The 18,089-nt window shown below is 40.9% G+C and overlaps 1 protein-coding gene across 1 annotated transcript; it reads right to left on the bottom strand.

Annotated features, from left to right (window-relative positions):
• Positions 1–5,921: 5,921 nt before the first annotated feature.
• On the bottom strand, positions 5,922–16,758 carry ARPC5 (actin related protein 2/3 complex subunit 5). The gene is made up of 4 exons (XM_020984389.2): positions 16,483–16,758; positions 13,751–13,823; positions 10,107–10,283; positions 5,922–7,276 (listed from the first exon to the last, which is right to left on the bottom strand). Exons 1-4 carry the CDS (start codon positions 16,623–16,625, stop codon positions 7,214–7,216), a joined length of 456 nt encoding a protein of 151 aa, XP_020840048.1. The 5' UTR covers positions 16,626–16,758; the 3' UTR covers positions 5,922–7,213.
• Between the last annotated feature and the right edge of the window lie 1,331 nt (positions 16,759–18,089).

Raw genomic sequence — 18,089 nt, 5'->3', positions numbered from 1 at the left:
GGAAGTATTTTCTTCAGTAATCTTTTGGACTTCCTTTTCCATTTGGCCAATTTTCTTTTTAGGGCATTTTTCTCCTCATTGGCTTTTTGGACCTCTTTTGCCATTTGGGTTAGGCTGTTTTTTAAGGTGTTATTTTCTTCAGTATTTTTTTGGGTCTCCTTTAGCAAGCTGTTGACTTGTTTTTCATGATTTTCTTGCATCACTCTCATTTCTCTCTCCAGTTTTTCCTCTACTTCCCTTACTTGCTTCTCAAAATCCCTTTTGAGCTCTTCCAAGGCCTGGGACTGATTCATATTTTTCTTGGAGGCTTTGGATGTAGGAGCTTTGATTTTGTTGTCTTCTTCTGGTTGTATATTTTGATCTTCTTTTTCACCAAAGTAAGATAATATAGTCTGACTCTTTTTGCGCTGCTTGCTCATGATCCCAGCCAATTACTTGAGTTTTAAACTCTTTGTTAAGGTAAGAATCTGCTTCCAATGTGGAGAGTGTACTGTCCCAAGCTTCAGGGGTTTGTGTAGCTGTTTTCAGAGATACTTGTAGGGACCTGTAAATTTTCAGTTCTTCCAAGGTGGTATGATAAGGGGTGAGGTGTTTACTCCTTTCCTGGCCTGTGACCACAAGTATTCCTTTCTGTCCTGTAACTGTGAGGAGGGGTTCTCTCCACAGCCACTACAAGCTCCACCATGCCAGCACTCCTCCTCACCCCAGCACTGCCGCCCAGAACTGTGACCCAGATCCACACACGGGCAAAGCAAGAGATTCCTGCCTCAGCACTGGCAAAGAGATCCCTGCAGTCCCTCTCTGATCAGCCACTGGATTCCCCCTCAGTCTGTGGGCCAGAAGCTCAGGAAGCAGCTGCCCCCCCCAGGGCCATGCTCTTGGGGAATGGAGCTGAAACCCCGCCTTCCTCTCTGACCTCCGACAGAAACATACTTTTCCCACTGACCTTCTAAGTTGTCTTTGGCATTAGTGGATTGAGGAGTCTGGAAACCTCCACAGCTGCCCGATTCAGTCCTCTGAGGCCTGCTCCAGGTTTGCTGCGGCCTGTGCGCCCATGCTGCGCTGCGCTCCCAGCCCGGCGCAATACACCTTTCTGATGAATCATCTAGGTTGTCTTGGCTGGAAATTTGTTTCACTCTGTCTTTTTGTGGGTTCTGCTGCTTCAGAATTTGTTTAGAGCCATTTTTTATGAGTATTTGGAAGGGTTTGGGGGAGAGCTCAAGCAAGTCACTGCTTTCACTCTGCCATCTTGGCTCCGTCCCTCTTTTTGAGGTTTTTTTAAAAACAGAAATAGACATTGTATTTTGTCAAACACTTTTTTCTGCATCTATTGATACAATAAAATTTTTATTGTTCTTGTTATTAATACGATCAATTATGTTAATAGTTTTCATAATGTAATTCTTGTCCCAAAGCCTATGGGTTTGGGAATCTCTCCTCATTGGTGGAAATCAAAACCCTGCCCCTGCATCAGGGGCCTGGCAGAGTTGGTGAGAGGGAGAGATCTCCAGTCTTTTCAGTCTCTTGATTCTTCTTTAAGCTTCTTCCCAGAGTGTTTTTCTTTTGCAACCTGAAATGGGATTGATGTCATCCATCTTCTCTGTTGAAGCTGGGAGCATTCCAAGACTGAAGTGACCTGAAGAAAGGGGAGTGTGTGTGTGTGTGTGTGTGTGTGTGTGTGTGTGTGTGTGTGGCAGCATTAGGTTATGAAGGCTTTTGAACAGTCAGAAAAAGGTTTTGAAGGGTTAGAGAAAGAGATTGGCTGGCAGACTGGGGTGGAGAAGGGTGGGGTGGTGGATTCTTGAGTGCCAGAAATAGATTGTACACACATCGATTGACAAAGAGAGAGAGAGAATGTAGAGAGTAGGAAAAACATAGAATTTGGAGTTAGAAAGTTGAAACTTGAACAAAGACCTCTCTGGGCCTGCTTTCTTGACTATAAGAATGTGGACTAGAGAATTTATCATGTACTTCTCTAGATTCCAATATTTCCAAGAATCTGATTTTTGTCATTAGTACTCCCTTCACCAACTTGTATCACAATGCCTGTATAACTTAGTAGATGGTCTTTAAGAGCTTTTGTGGTTGAGAATTTAATAACCTCATGGCCAATCTAATGATGAAAATTTCTCAAAATTTAGCTTTACTATCACCCCATCCAACATGGTAGGCCCTGTCAGAATCTGTGTTCTGTTGGCATAGTCTTCAAGAAATCAGCATCATCTCCTTTATGCTCACAAGGCAAATTTATTAATGGCAAAGAAAATCCAGGGTTTTGGATTTCTACTTTGAATACTGTACTTAAGAATCCATCGGAAAGCAATATGCCAGTGTAGCTGAGTGGCACCACCTAGAGGTAAATGATGTGTCTTACTTTCAATTTGCTCCTTAGGTCTCTAGCCTAAGAACATCTTTCTGTTGCTCCCCGGTTCTGGTTCCTCCTTAGCTAGCAAGAAGTACACAGGTATGTCAGTGCGTAGAGCTGCCCGATCCTGCCCTTCTACAGGATCACAAATGTGTCAGCATAATTGAGCCTTTGTTTTGTAGAGATCCCTCCTAAAGGGTTTTCCATTCCAATCGGGCTTCCAACTTCACTGAAACTGCTCTCTTCAAAGTCATCAATGGTTGGTCAGTTGCCAAATCTAATGGTTTTTCTCAGTTCTAAGTTTTCTTAACCTGTCTGTTGCCTTTGACACCGATGACCACCTACTTTTCTTGATAATTCTTTTTTTTTTCTTTTACTGACACTAGTCTCTCCTGGTTTTCCCACCTATATGACCACTTCCTTGTTAGCTCATCATTCATATTCCCCTTTCCCTAAACTGTGGGTGTTCTGTCTTGGGCCCTCTTCTAGTCTTCCTCTACATTCTCTCTTGGTCCGCGGTTCCCATGAGTTTAGTTATTACCTTTATGCAGATGACTCAGATAGATCTATATCTAGCCCCAGTCTTTTGTCAGCCACACACCACTAATTAATTGCCTGTTGGATATTTCAGCATGTCCAAAATTGAACTCATTATCTTTTCCCCCAAACTTTCGTTTCTGTTGAAAGCACCACCATATTTCCAGGCTCTAAGGTTTGTAATGTTGGCATCATCCTCCACTCTTTCTCATCCCACATTATCTCCATTAGCTGCCACATCTTGCTATTCCTAACTTCACATCTCTTTCATCCAACCTCTTCTCTCCACTCAGCACAGATACTACCTTAGTTGATGGTGATTGACTAAATTATTGCAACACCCTCCACCCTGCCCCATCTGTTCCCATTCTAGTTCATAATACAGACTGCTGCCGAAGTAATTTTCCTGACCCTGTGACTCCATACTTAACTCCAGTAGTTTCCTGATGTGTCTAGGATAAATCAAAAACTCCTCTGTTTAGTTTTCTAAATTGTCCCCAACCTATCTTTACAGCTTCAATGGATACTACTCCCCCTCCCACACTCTGATATCCAGTCACACTTGCCTTCTCTATTTTCCTCACCTGAAACTTCATCTGACTGGCCATCCCACGTGCCTAGAATGCACTTTTTCCTTTAAGACCAAACTCAAAGCACCATCTTCTAAATGAAGCTTTTCCTAATCCCACTTGCTAGTGTCTTCCCTGTTGGAGCTACCTTGTCTTTATCTTCTTTGTATTTACTCATTTTACCTTTATTTATGTCTTTGTTCATCTCCCCCATTAGAATATAATCTCTTTATATATTGAGATTATTTCATTCTTTGTGCAGTAGCACTAGGGATGAACTGTGGATGGCTATTTTATTTTTTATTTGCCAATTGCTGATCAGATTTATGATAATCAAATCCCTAGCAAAGAATCCCTAGCAACTTAGTTTAAAAACAACACATTTTTTTTCCCTGAATTTTGAGCACTATTCAAATATGTGAAGGGGTACAACTTGGTCTAATCTTATCTAGAATATCACAAATGACTCAGCACTGTAATATTACTTCACTATAAGAATATGAAGAGTTCAGAGAAGCATGGGAAGATTTTTCTATTTTAATCTTTTGTTGTAAAGTGTAAAGGCTTGCTGAGTAGGGTGTATATTTCAAAACGGTGATGTAAAATTTTTTTTTCTTTTTTAAAGAGAAGGCCCTTTCCTCCACCAAAAAAAAAAAACCAAACCAAAAACCCAAAAACTCAAGTCTAAAATAAATGATTCAGCACACATCTCTAATTTGTAAGAAACTACTCTCAGTGCTCAAGAAGCTGAGAATCAGATGTGACTGGGTAGGAAAAGACAGGATTACAAGGGAAAGCAATTAGGAGAGAAAAAAAGGAAGCAAACAGAATACATTGGGATAAAAAAATAAAGGGATATATGGCAAGGGAGGCAGGGAAATAACAAAGCCAAGAATGAAAGGAGGATAAAGGTGAGGAGAGCAACAGCATTTGAAACTTGCCTTGTTCTAGCATCCCACTGAAATACTAAGATGTACTAGGGTGATGGTTGAGTGAACATTGCTTTATTGCCTTATGCCCATATGTATGTCTCAGGGTTCATCCTAGATTACATTCAAAACCTACATCCTGGGTTCTCAAGACTGAATGACCCATGGCTGGGATGAACTCTGAACTTCAGCAGACCCTTTGAAAACTAGATTTATCTGCCTACTGAGCCTACTGAATTTTAAAGCTCCAAGGTCTCAAGTCCTATCTCTTCCACAAAGCTTCTTTCAAGTACCTCAGCCTCCTTCTCATTTGACAACTCGACTTGGCTCAGTTTTATACTTAAGTACCCTCCCATATTGTACTCCTAGCCATTCAACATTTTTATAATGTTCTTATTATTACAGAAGGCTTCACATACAGTTGAGTTCTGCCAACTGTGAGACAGGTAAGGAACATATCATGCCCATCTTTCAGATCAGGAAACTAAGGATCAGAAAGAATAAATGACAAGGGTGCACAACTGAGTCAGAGCTCAAACCCAGGGACTGGCTCCCAAGTTTAATACTCTTTCCACTACTTTATTATGTGCAATAGAAGCTTGACTCCTTCTGGAAAAGGAACAAATCTTCTGTATCTCCACAGTACTCAGTATCTCAGCTACCGCCAATGCTTCAACAATGCTAGTTTTCAGTCAGCAGATTTCCATGACCAAAACTGCTTGCAAGAATTGACTGTTGCTTGCTGCTTATTTGGCACCATAGTAAAATGTCTGCAGACTGGAGCATTAATACCAGAGATTCCTGTTCTGTAGTCACACATCAGTCACCTCAAAATTCTCTAACTTGCATATTTACTGCTCATTAGGTCTAGTTCTATCCTCTGGAAGACAGACATGCCACCTCTCAGTTTTCTCCGAAATAATTTTCATTCCTCCTATGACATGCTTTGGCATCCCTTCACCATCCTGATTATGCTCCTATGGATGAGTTCTGGTTTGTCAATACTTCCCTTTCCGGTTTGTTTTTAATTTCTAAATGTCAATGTAAACAAATTAATATTTGGGAGCACCTGACCCAATAAAAACACTTATAAATTAATTGTAAGTATTAGGGACAGCTGCTGCTTTTTTTTTTTGGCTAGGCAATGGGGTTAAGTGACTTGCCCAGGGTCACAGAACTAGTAAGTTGTTATGTGTCTGAGGCATGATTTGAACTCAGGTCTTCCTGAATCCAGGGCCGGTGCTTTATCCACTGTGCCACCTAGCTGCCTCTTAGGGATAGCTTCTTGCATGGAAATTGTCTTCTTGCTATATCCCTTTCACTATCCAAATTTGTAGTTTCACTCTTAATTTTTATTTTTAGAGAATCTTACATGAGAGGATAGGCCAGAAATAAGCTTTCTAACAGACCCAGTAAATAATGTTGACATTAACTTTTCCAGACAGATGGTCTCATAAAGTATTTCTTCTATATGACCTTTACTTTCACAACTATCAAAAAAAAAAGACATCTAGAAAAATAAAATATTCAACAATGACAATTTATTTTCAGAACTTCATCATTTTTACAAAAAAAAAAAGCAGGTATCAAAAACAGCAAAGAGTTTTCTGAAATTCTGCACCAGTTTTCACAGAAGTAACCGATATGTGAACTGGTGTCGGACGTAAGTATTAGACACAGGCTGTTTCCCTCCTGGTCATATGCATTCAGGTGGTCCCAGGTGATTTGCTCTAGAGTTCCTGAAGAATAGCTTTTTAAAAGCACCTGTCATTTTTGAGAGAATTGATTTGGTTTATCCAACAAAGTAAACACTTTTTGTTGTGTGGCTGTTTCTCTTAAAAACAAAACACTGTAATAATACACGGAATGTGTATGTGTTTGGATCGGAACCAAATCTTTTGAGATACCAACTACCTGAAGAACACTGATCAGAGAGACAACTATAGGGCACATACCAGTTGTACATTTCATACTGTCAAAGGCAGCTACTTTGCTTTTTGTAAAAATAGCATTTTATTCAGGTGCTGCCCAGGACATGAATCATATTACAATTCCCATTTTCCTTTCCCATTAGGATCACAGTTCCCTTAAACAGGGCCATTCCATGGAGGCAAAAGCTTTATGCTTATGCTAGTCAGGCAGTAATATTGTGCAGATATTTCTGAATATACTATGACCCCTTGTTCTGGATCCTGAATAGTCAAAGAAACTGAGAAGATATAAATAGCAGATGCTGAGAGAAAGAACACACAACTCACAACATATATAATCTGGATGCAAAGAGAACCAAAGCTGCAAGGTGTGTGTATTTTCTTTTAAAAAAAAAATCTGTTTCAGTAATACATTCTTCTTGACCAGAAGTTGGTCCAGTTTTGCAATGTTAATAGCTGCCAGTCTTTCAAACATCTCTTTTAAGGTATACTGCCTGATTGGCAATGTATCAAGACACTGCCCTCAGGTTTTGATCAAATACCAATGTATCAGTTTGAAAGACCTAGCCAACAGGTGTAAGGGAGGGGGTGTGTGTGTGTGTGTGTGTGTGTGTGCGCGTGCGTGTGTGTGTGTGTGTGTCTCTGAAACAGTTTTGAATCAAATATGCCTGTTAAAACAAAATTGCACCTCTACATTGCCCCAATTTTTAACTAAAGAAAAAACCGATATGCATTTTTTTCCTTCACAGATATGAAAAAAGAAGCAAGAAGGCAAAGCTGAGAGACGTAGACGCTCCCCACAGGGCAGCAGCGGCATTTGGCTGTTTTGGTCTTTGTACCAGCAACTCCCATAGCCGTGGCAGGTGCCCACTTTTTGCTGGACTAAACTGTTTTCCTGGCAGTCAAGACTCGAACGATGGACCCTACCCCTCCAGCAGCAAGTGCCTATAAACAAACCAAAAGGCAAATGCTGAAACAAAATCATTAACCAGACATCTTTACATCATGTAAAATGTTGGGGGTTAATTTGTATTGACAACACAAAACTGGGTGAAGACATTGATTTTTACATTATATAGTACTATATGTTGAAAAGAAGCATCAAAATGAAACCTTTCCACTTAAATTCATGAACACATGGATAAGCAAATACAAATGGGGTTAGCCGACACATCCAAATTCTCAAGAATGTATCTAAACTTCAACTCTGATATGCATATTTTAAAACGAATGATGAGTCAGTGACTCAAGCTAAAAATCTACTACCCCAATATCTATTCAGATTGGGGTAGTATTTTTTTAGTCAAAGATTCTTCTTAAATTGAAAAGGTACTATTTAATAACTAATAAGATATTCTAAAAGATTTAAACCATGACCATTTCCTTATATTTTTGAAGAAATGGGGCCCAAAGTAATCCAAAGTGATTGGATTTTTCAATCGTTATCTTCATCTGAATGGGTTTTTTGGCGTGTGTTTTAACATAAAGGAGGACACAGTTTAGCAGTTTTAAATTTTAATAATTTTGTATACATGCTTGATAGAAGCAAACTGTAAATGGTACATGTCTGTGTAAAACTAAATTGACTGTGGCAATTCAAAGCCAAAATTTTGATTATAACTTGTAAAATATTTTTAAAAAGTCACTTGGTAGCAACTAGAAAATATTTTCAACAAACAGAATGTCACTCTACTGCTTAAAAATTTTCAAGTTCTCTACTGCTTAACATGAGATATGGAACTTACATTTAAAGCACAGATTTATCTGAACTGCATTTTTTAAAAAATTGAAAATCGCACAAGAGAGCCTAATTTAGTCCACTTCTGTTATTAAGAATATGAAATCATACGAGACTTTATAATAAAAGGCAAAGTCATGCCTTGTACTATAACAGCTAGCTCTTGGGCAGTTTAAATAATGAATCCTTTGAAGTGGTTACAAATACTCAAATTCATCCTATCTGAAGTGACAGTTACATGAAATACAGTAACTGGTTCCAGGATGGTGGAATATGCAGTGCAAATCTAAAAAATGCTAGCTGTACCTCCATAAGACACACATACAAAAATCAGTCTTGTTACTTTATAGTCACCAAGGCTGTATAGTACACATATAATTAATATTATTAACATATACACATAATAAAATTGAAGTTACAGACTTGCTACACTTTAATGTATATATTATTTACTAATGGTTTTGTTTACATATCTATAATCTGGGGAAATAATTTGCCTAACAATAATAAGGTTTAAGATTTCTTAGTTCTTGTTACAAAGTAAAAATCTGCCTTACTGTAGTGAAAGATAAATTTGTATGTAGTTATATCATCCTACATGACTTCTCTATTAATACTGAGGACACCACCATTCTTGTCATCATCTAGGATCAAAACTTAGGTGTCATCCTTGACTCCTCACTATCTCTCAACCACTCCCAATCTATTGCCAAGTTCTGTCCATTTCACCTTCACAACTCTCAAATATACTTCCTTCTTTCCTTGGACACCGCTACCACCCTGGTGCAGGACCTCATCTCCTTATGCCTGACCTACTGTAACAGCCCATTGGCTGGTCAGCCTACCATAAGTCTCCCCTCACTCAAGGTCACCCCCTACTCAGCTATCAAAGTAACTTTCCAAAAGCACAGATGGATCATGTCACCCTACTCAAGAAATTCCAGTGGCTCCCTATCACCTCTAGGATCAAATATGAAATCCTCTGGTATTCAAAGCTCTTCATAACACTGGCCCTTCTTACCTTTCCAGTTTTCTTATACCTTACACTCTTTGATCCAATCACACCGGCCTCGGGCCATTCCTTAAACAAGACACATCATCTCTAGGCTCCAGGCATTGTCTCTGGCTATTCCCTGCCTGGAATGTTTTCTTTATCTCCACCTACTGGTTTCTTTCAAGTCCTAGAAAAAAATTTCCTCTTCTACATGCCTTTCTTGATCCTCTTAATCCTAGTGCTTTCTCTCCTATTCATCCTGTGTAACTTGTTTATACATAGTTGTTTAATTACCTGCTTGTCTTCTCCATTAGACCCTTAGCCCCTTCAGGGCAGGGATTGTCTTTGCTTCTTCTTGTATTCCCAGTGCTTAGCACACTGCCTAACACATAGCTGGTGCTTAATTAATGCTTGACTACTTGTCATATATTACTATACATTACTCTAGAAGTATTACCAGATATTCCCAGAGTACCACAACAAAAGCCCTATTCAAATGCCTCATCACGTTGTGAAGATGACCCTGGGCTCTCAAAGACTATGCCAATAGAATATAAGCTCTGGCAGGTCCTACCAAGACAGAAAGGCTTTGCATTACAGGCTCAGTGAAGAACTGCAAATCTCCTTTCTGAGAACCAGCCAAGCTAAATCTGGAGACGTTCATCTAGATTGTCTGCAGAGCAAAGAAAATTTGAACCACTGCAACGCTGAAGGGCAACCACCTACATTTAGTGGAGCTGCTTGCAGCAGTACGATGGAAGGGCTGCTCATATTGCAGATCCTTGAAGCACTGAAGCTTATGCATTACTACAGTGAATATCAGTGTCAAAAATAGTAAAATGGCCTAAGGGGATAATCTTGGACAGTGAACACCAAAGTCTAAGTCTCACTTTCCAACAATCACCTGTAAAAATAACCAGAAGAAAAATTAAGATATACCACTGGAAGCAAATAACATCCTATTCTGGAAGGGTTATTGTTTCTTACTTGCTTACTTAGAAGAGAACCATCAACTTCACAAAAATGGTATATCATAAACTGACCTTTTCATGCCACTGCAGTAGCACGGCGCTGCTGTTATCTGAGGGGCTTTCAAAGCCCTTATAAATGTACTTCATTAGAAGATCCACACCGTTCTTGTCCAGAGACTGCACTGCTTTTTCAATATCATTAGCTTTAAAAGAGATAAGCACCTTCAGGACGATGCTGCCTGCTCGGTCCTGCAAGAAAATGCATATGTACACATATTGTGATAAGGAGCTGAACTAGATACACACAACTACTCTCAATGCCAGCTAAGAGATGCTGAAAAGACTAACTCTGGATTGGAATTCATGATAACTCCCCAGAGCAGCTGGAAAGGGTCTCAGACAGCCAATCAGACAGGACTGATCAAAAGGTTAAAGTTGGAAAGGGACCTTACTGATAAGTAAATGAAGACCCAGAGAGGTTAAGTCAGCCAGCTAACAAGAACCAGAGTAGGGATCTGAACTCAGGGCCCAATGCGTTGCCCTTTTCCCAGGATCCTTTTATTGGAGAGGATAAGGTGAGCACGTTCCACGTAACATAGCTACAGCCAGGAAGAGGGTTTTAACTCCATGGCATCTCCAAGCCACACAATATGTGTGTGTGTGTGTGTGTGTGTTTGTGTGTGTGTGTGTGTGTGTGTACATGCACACACTCGTGTGCTAGGTATTCCTATAGCATTAAGAGACAACTCATCGCTGGGTTCTCAAGGACCAACATGAGAAAGAGGTCAATGAAGGAATTCTGGATTATGCTAGTTTAGCTCAAGATAGCACTGGGATGGTATATGAAATACGGGTTCTCGATCCCAGAATTAAAGCTTCCTGATGTACAGGACAAGAATTCCTTTCTCTATCTCCTAGTTCTCCAGATTGCCCATCCTGCCAAAGCCAAAGGTATGGCATTCTGAATTGTATCTTTGGTTTCCCTGGCTTTTCTGTGGCTATAAGAAAAGGGTAGCCTTAAATCATCACTTGAGATTATGTCTAGAATTTTACTGATTGTTGAAACATGAGATAAAGACCACTTATTCTCTAGTTTGCATCCAGTATCAGTAAATTCTGATCCTATATATATATCTATCTATCTATCTATATATATCTATATCTATCATATTGCTTAGTTTTTAAATTGTTTACCCATTATGACCCCCAACTACAACTTTATCATGATAAATCTGCAAAGTACACAGAAAAGTAGGTACAATAACTACAAAGGTATTACTTATACAATAAAAAAGTGTATGTCATACAACTTGTTAGAAGTGAAGGTGAATTCTATAATCCTGATGTGACTAAGATGGTAGACTGTTGAAACTGCCATAACTGAACATCTAAAACCTAGAATATAGATTGACTAGGAAGCTGAAGGCAAGATCATTATTACTATATCATCGTTCTAAATAAACCTGGAAGTCTAGAGAAAAGGGGAACAAGGAAGTTAAAAAAAAAAGTTGAGCCCTGAAGCAGCTTCTACTGAGAATAAAAACTTAGCAATGCATGGTCACCATACCTTAGTCTCTATAATTTAGATATTTTTTACATTACAAACGGCTGCAACTTTTAAAGCCTAAAAGTTTGACATTTTTCCATCTGGATGTGTTAAACCAGAGATTTAAAAATCGAAGGAACTTCAGAGGCCATCTAGTCCAAGAAACCGAGGGCAAAGTGGGCTAAGTGACTTCCTAAATGCTACCCAAATACCAGGTGTCAGAAGCAAGATTGGAATCAATGTAGCATTCTTGACTTGAATTTTAATCTTGCAAAGCTTGCCTTGGAGGGTTAGGTAGCAAAAGGATCTGGTTAAAAAAACTTGACCAAGTTACAGCAAGATCTAAAACTTTTTTAAAAGATAGCCTTGATTTCACCCCGGATTAATGTTCTCTTTAAAGGGTGTGGTTTTTTCCAGCAGTAGAGATAAGAGTAGTGTGGTAAAACGTATATCTACTCGTTTGTCTTCAATGATTTCTTTTACAAAGGCTGTCCAAAGAGCAAAGCTGTTTCCTCACTTCCATGCATTCCCAGGACCATAGGTTAATAATCAGACCAACCAAAGAAAGCTCAGTCCTTGCAAAATCCTGTCTCCCTTTTGAACTTTTCAATTTGAATATTATAAAATGTCTTCACCACTTATTGTTACCTATAGGCAAGTAATTTAGACACTCTGCAGCTACAGGATTTGGAGATCTATTCAAATGGTGCAATGTAAGAACCTCTCACATGTAAGCTGCAAAAAAGCTACCAAGAAGTTGTCCCCCCCCCCAGTTTAGAAACCAAGAAAATTTGTTTCCGCTACGAAACATCAATCTGTTTAGATTATTTCCACATATAAGATACTATATACTGTGACTGCCATAAAATAGAATCTTAGAATCAACCTGACCTTTTCCAGTATTTATTTAGGGGGTCTTAACAGGCAATGAGAGTGGATTCAATGCTATAACATACAATTTCATTGGTGGCAAAAATACTTGCACTCTACTAGGAAGCAGTGAATGAATAGAATGAGCTTTATTTTTGACAAGCCACCTAAATTCCACCCATCCTTCAAGGCCTAGTTCAAATATCACTTCCAGACTGGACTTTAGGTTGAACTAAAGAGAAATCATCACCACAGCTGACACATATACAGGCATAGGGCCACAGAACTAGAGTTGGAAGAAACCTTGGAGGTTATTGAATCCAAATTCCTTATCTTACAGATGAGGATACTCAGAGAAGTTAAGTGATTTGTGGGATTCAAATTCAGTTCCTGTGTTTACAAGTTCATTCCTTTGTCCACAATACTATACAGTCTCCATATTGTGTCATATCAGATAACTTCTGTAGTTAATATTACTACAGAATTAATAATAATTATAATTAATAATAATATTAACCTCATGGGGAACATATGGGCAAACTAAAGTTCAGAGGCTTGCCCATGGTCCCACAACTAGCAAAGCATCAGAGGCAAGAAATGAACCAGTGCAAGTGCCTCACCCTCTAAGTCGAGCCTTCTTCCCCCTACACCACCCACGTTCTAGCCTAAAATGATCTGTCTCTCTCCTTTGAACTCCAAGAACACTTACTGTCTATATTACTAACTTGCCACTTATCGTATTTGGTTGTTTCAGCTGTGTCCAACTCTTTGTGACCCCATTTGGGGTTTTCTTGGCAAAGATACTGGAGAGGTTTACTTTGTCCCTCTCCAGCTCATTTTACAGATGAAGAAATGAGGCAAACAGGGTTAAGTGACTTGCTCAGGGTCACACAGCTAGTGTCAGAGGCCAGATTTGAACTTGAGAAGTCCTCCTGACTCTAATGTTGGTGCTCTATGCACTATGGCGCCACTCAGGAACCCTTACTTATCATATACTGCTTTGTACTGTTATCTTTGTATGTATACTTTGTTGTTGAGGCAATGGGGGTAAGTGACTTGTCCAGGGCCACACATCCAGAACACCCGTCATCTGAGGCAGGATTTGAACTCAGGTCCTCCTGAGGACTGGTGCTCTGCCCACCATACCACCTAACTGCCTCATATGTATATGCTCTTAAGCAGTTGATAGTTGAAGAAATAAAAGCAGGAACTGTTATACTTTTTTGAATTTCCTATTTACCTCAGCCTCAGTAAATAACATCAATAGGAGCAGAGATCATCTATGTTGTTAACGACTTACCTTAACCGCCTGACTCTTGGTGTTGATTGGAGGGTTTTTCAGAGCTGCCTGTAATGCAGCTGTCATGTTCCCTGTAACAGAAGTTAAGGATAACAAGAAAACCAAGCACTCAAATGCATTAAAGCTATTCATGAAACACTGTCCCTTTTATGTATTCCTTTACTACCTTCATATTATTTGTATTTGTATTATATCTTTGTACCTTATGTATTACCTTTGCTACTATTTTAGATGCTTATTAGAAAATTCAATGTGATAGCTTCTAGGAGGTAAATTTACAATGAAATACTACTTTTTATGCTATAAATACATACAAAGACTTAAAAAAAGGTGTCACTACCATTTGTTCTTACTTCATTCATTCACATTTGTTTCTAAAATCCTTAAAATAAGCTTGATTGGTTTTGATTTTCAAATAACACCAGCATGCAAAAAAATTATCCCAAGATGTAACACAGCAAGTATTACAGAAACCCCAACAGATTACAATAGAATTATTGCAACATAGAATTACTGTATACCCCAAATGGTGTTATCCTAATGGGAAAACCTTAGCCTGTCATCTACCAAAACAGGAAGTTCTAACAAAAAACAATTTTATTGTCTCGTTACCGAAACCTTATATTAAGTTAAACAGGATACTAAAACACTGATAATTTGAACTAATGGCACCTCTGCAATATCCAATAAGGCTATCTCCTTTAAAGAAGCACTAGAAAACCAGGGTAAGAAGAGGCAATAAACTATAAATAATTCCCTATTTTGTTCTTTAATTAAAAGTTTCATTTAACTATTCAATTTAGAAAATGTTTCTTTTCCTCTTTTTCTTGGACTTTTCAAAAAGTTAATCACCAAATTTAGACCATACCAACAAGACTCAAACTCTCCTTCTTGAAAGCACCAAGGACTGAGCAATCGTGAGGAACTGAAAGCCAATCAGACTGTCAGAATGTAGTTATTCCCCTAAAAGGAAAACCACACAGGGTGCATTTGTTTCCTCCATCTCTAGTACCATATCGACTAGTCACATCACTTAAAATCACGTAGAGATATGTTAAGTTGGTCATTAAAAATCATAAGTTTAGGGCACCAGGGGTCCTTAGAAAGAGCTCATCTAGTCTTCAACCCTTTCATTTTACAATTGAAGAAACTGAACTGCAAAGGGAAACTGACTTGCCCAAGATCACATAGCTCAGAGTCGACAGAGCTGGGATCAGAACCTGGGTCTTTCTTTTTACTCCAGTACTTCTTCTACTACATCAGGTTGTCTTTAAATGATAATCTGTTCACAGGAGACAATGTATGCTAAGTTAGAAAGGATGATGCCTGTTATATCCTATTGGGTTAGAGGAATCAATGACTGAATTAAAAAACAAAAACCAAAAAATGAATTTCCCCCTACTATTTTCAAGGAGACCTAGCAGGCTTCCAAGCATATCCTTTCTGTGATTTAGGTACATATGGGGTGGAGGATGATAATTAAGTATTTCACAGAAAGGTAATAGAGCATAACCACAGCTCATATAGGCAGAATGTGACATTTCTATGTAAATGCAGAGAAATTCCAAAGAATAATGATTATAAATATTTAAAAATCTGTTTAGGAATGCCTCAATACGTTAAAGGTACCACCAAGTATATTTACTTTTTGCACACTTCTACCCCAACACTTTAATCTCATATATAACAAAAGCTGATTACAAAAACAGGTCCTTCCTCATCTCATTAAAAAAATTCTAAGAACAATTATTAAAGTGTAAAACATAAACCTCTAGCATGAGATTTTAAAAAAACCGATCTGGTTGCTGCAACACCTACATCTTCCCACAGATTTTATAAAATGTATTTACATCCAGTTATGAATATTCAGATGTGCAGAAGCTGGGAAACGATGGCCTCATTTAAACTAAAAATGGAAGCAATCTGAAAATCACTCAAATGATTTTGCATTACTCAAGACATTCTGTTCCTCTAAGGTTTGATGGGTGGGATTTTACTTTAGATCCTCCCAGACACCATCTTCCTCATTCATGGCTAATTCTTGCCAGGTATAATTCCACCAGATAAGGGGCTCCAGGTTTTCTTGACAAATTTTTTTTTGAGGCAACTCGAGGCTAAGGACTGTACTTCTATTATCTCATCAACGCTGGACAAAAGACGTTATTCTAACAACCTCCACGATTAGAAAGAACTCACCTATTACTTAAGAGATGCTGGATAAAACAAGTCATTCTAACCAGCTTCACGATTAGGAAAAACTCACCTGCCAGAAGGATAAGGAGATACTGGGAAAAGAGACGGGGATAAAGACTCTCTCTATTGCTCCCTCCCCCCGGAAAATGATTTTAAATTCTGAAAGGGAAAAAAGCCTTCTAATGAACTGATCCCCCTCCCCCTGAATGTTAGGAGGCTCCCTGGATGATAGCCCTTCAATATATCGGTCTACACAGGCGACAACACCCACTGACTATTATAACACGCCTTCTTCCCAAGGGCTGCCCACGGAAGCCTCCAAAGGGCTATGGTGTGAAAGGGGAGGGAAAAGGGCGCCCCGGGTTCGTGGGCAGGAGCTCGCTGGAGGCCCCCCATCTCCTCCTCTCCCGAGACGTGGGGCCAGGCAAATGACAGGTCCGGCCCACGCACGCGTGGGGAAGGCTGGAGGGGCAGCTCCCCACCCAGGGAGGCCGTGGGGGAAGGGCGGCCCAGGGCCCCGCGGGTGGGCGGAAGGATATTGTCGCAGGCAGGAGTCCACCTCGCCCTCGTCGGGGCCGGCCTGGCCCTCGCCCCCGTCCTCCTCGTCCACGAACTTGTTCTCGTCATACTCATCCACATCCACCTTTCGGAACCGGGCCGACGACACCGTGTGCTTCGACATCCCCTAGCCGGACCGGGTGGCAATTAGCTCCTGTAGTTGTCGCCGCCGCCGCTGTCCCGTCCCCCGGGTCCCCTGCTGTCCCCGACCCCCCCCAGCTCCAGCTCCAGCTCCGGCTTCTTCTGCTCGTTCTTCGCCTTCACTTCCCTCTTCCGCTCTGGGGCGTCGCCCGCTCCGGCGCCGGCCGCTACTGCGCCTGCGTCCTGGGGAGGGGCGGACTCCAGCTCTTGGTCCCTCCCCTCCCCCACCGAGGCAGCGCGAGCCCGCAGAGGAAGCGCGCCTCTCTTTGTACGCAAGCGCAAACTCCCTTTTCCCCCCCCGCCCTCTCCCCCCACGCAGAAAGGGGGCGGGGCTTGGAGAAAGGGGTGGGCGGAAAAAAAAGAGGAAGGGCAGAAAGCAAAACCGCTGGAGGAGGCAGGGGTAAGAGACGATTGGTCGTCCGGGCGGGTCACGTGATTCCCAGGGGGTTACCATAGAAACAGACTCTGTGGACCGGTCCTTAAACTGGTCTGATATAGGTCCTGGGGGGCCTGGGGGATGGGGAGGCGGGCTGGTGGGGTTGGGGTCGGGCTGTAGCGGTAACCTCGGTCCCGGCGGAGCTGTGGGGGATATGAGCTCGTGCCCATGAGAGGGGAGGGATGGATGGCCCCTGGAACTTGGTCACTGCAGGGGCCAGGGGCAGGCGGGGGCCGATACACACTGGCGTACGTCTTGGAAATGGAGGTTCACCAGTTAGGGTAGGACGCATCCATCCTCCAGAAATCCCAGGGCAGATCCAGGGAGAGGTCCAGGAGGATGGAGCCCAGAGGGCCCATGACTTGACTGTCACTATAGAAAAACACTCCCACATGGCCCTCAAATCCTGACTTGGGAATTGAGAGTGGTGGTGGAAAAGATGCCTAGATGGGAGGAGGGGTCGTGGTGACCTACCTGCGATGAACCTGTTGCAAATGGGGGGGGGTCAGTCAGTTAGCAAGCAGTTATTAAGTGTCTACTGTGTGCCAGGCTAAAACCTGGAGGGCTAATAGGGGAGACAAAATGCAACCAACCAGCTATGCACAAACAAGATAAATACAAGATAAACAGAGGCATAATCTCAGAGGGAAGGCGCTACATTGTAGACGACAAAGAAAGGTTTTTTGTTGAAGGTCGGACTTAAAATGATACTTGAAGGAAGTGAGGGAAACTGGGAGGCAGAGATGAGAAGGAAGAATGTGCCTGGCATGGGAGACAGCTTGTTAAAAGGCTCAAAGTCTGGAGAAGGAATGTCTACTGTGAGGAACAGTAAGGAAGCTAATGTCATTGTAAGGAAGAGTAAATGAGGATGTGGAAGGTTTAAGAAGACTGGAAAGGTGGTGGGGTGGGCAGGTTATGAAGGGCTTTGAACACCAAAGAGAGGATTTTACATTTGAGCCTGGAAATAATGAGTCACTGGAATTTATTGAATGGAAGTAGTGGTGATATGAT

The sequence above is a fragment of the Phascolarctos cinereus genome, unplaced genomic scaffold (genome assembly GCF_003287225.1).
Source record: "Phascolarctos cinereus isolate Bilbo 61053 unplaced genomic scaffold, phaCin_HiC Scaffold_5;HRSCAF=322, whole genome shotgun sequence".
In the NCBI taxonomy this organism is placed as follows: Eukaryota; Metazoa; Chordata; class Mammalia; order Diprotodontia; family Phascolarctidae; genus Phascolarctos; species Phascolarctos cinereus.
Note: the sequence above shows the minus strand (reverse complement) of the source record. Positions and strands in the feature narration are given on the sequence as shown.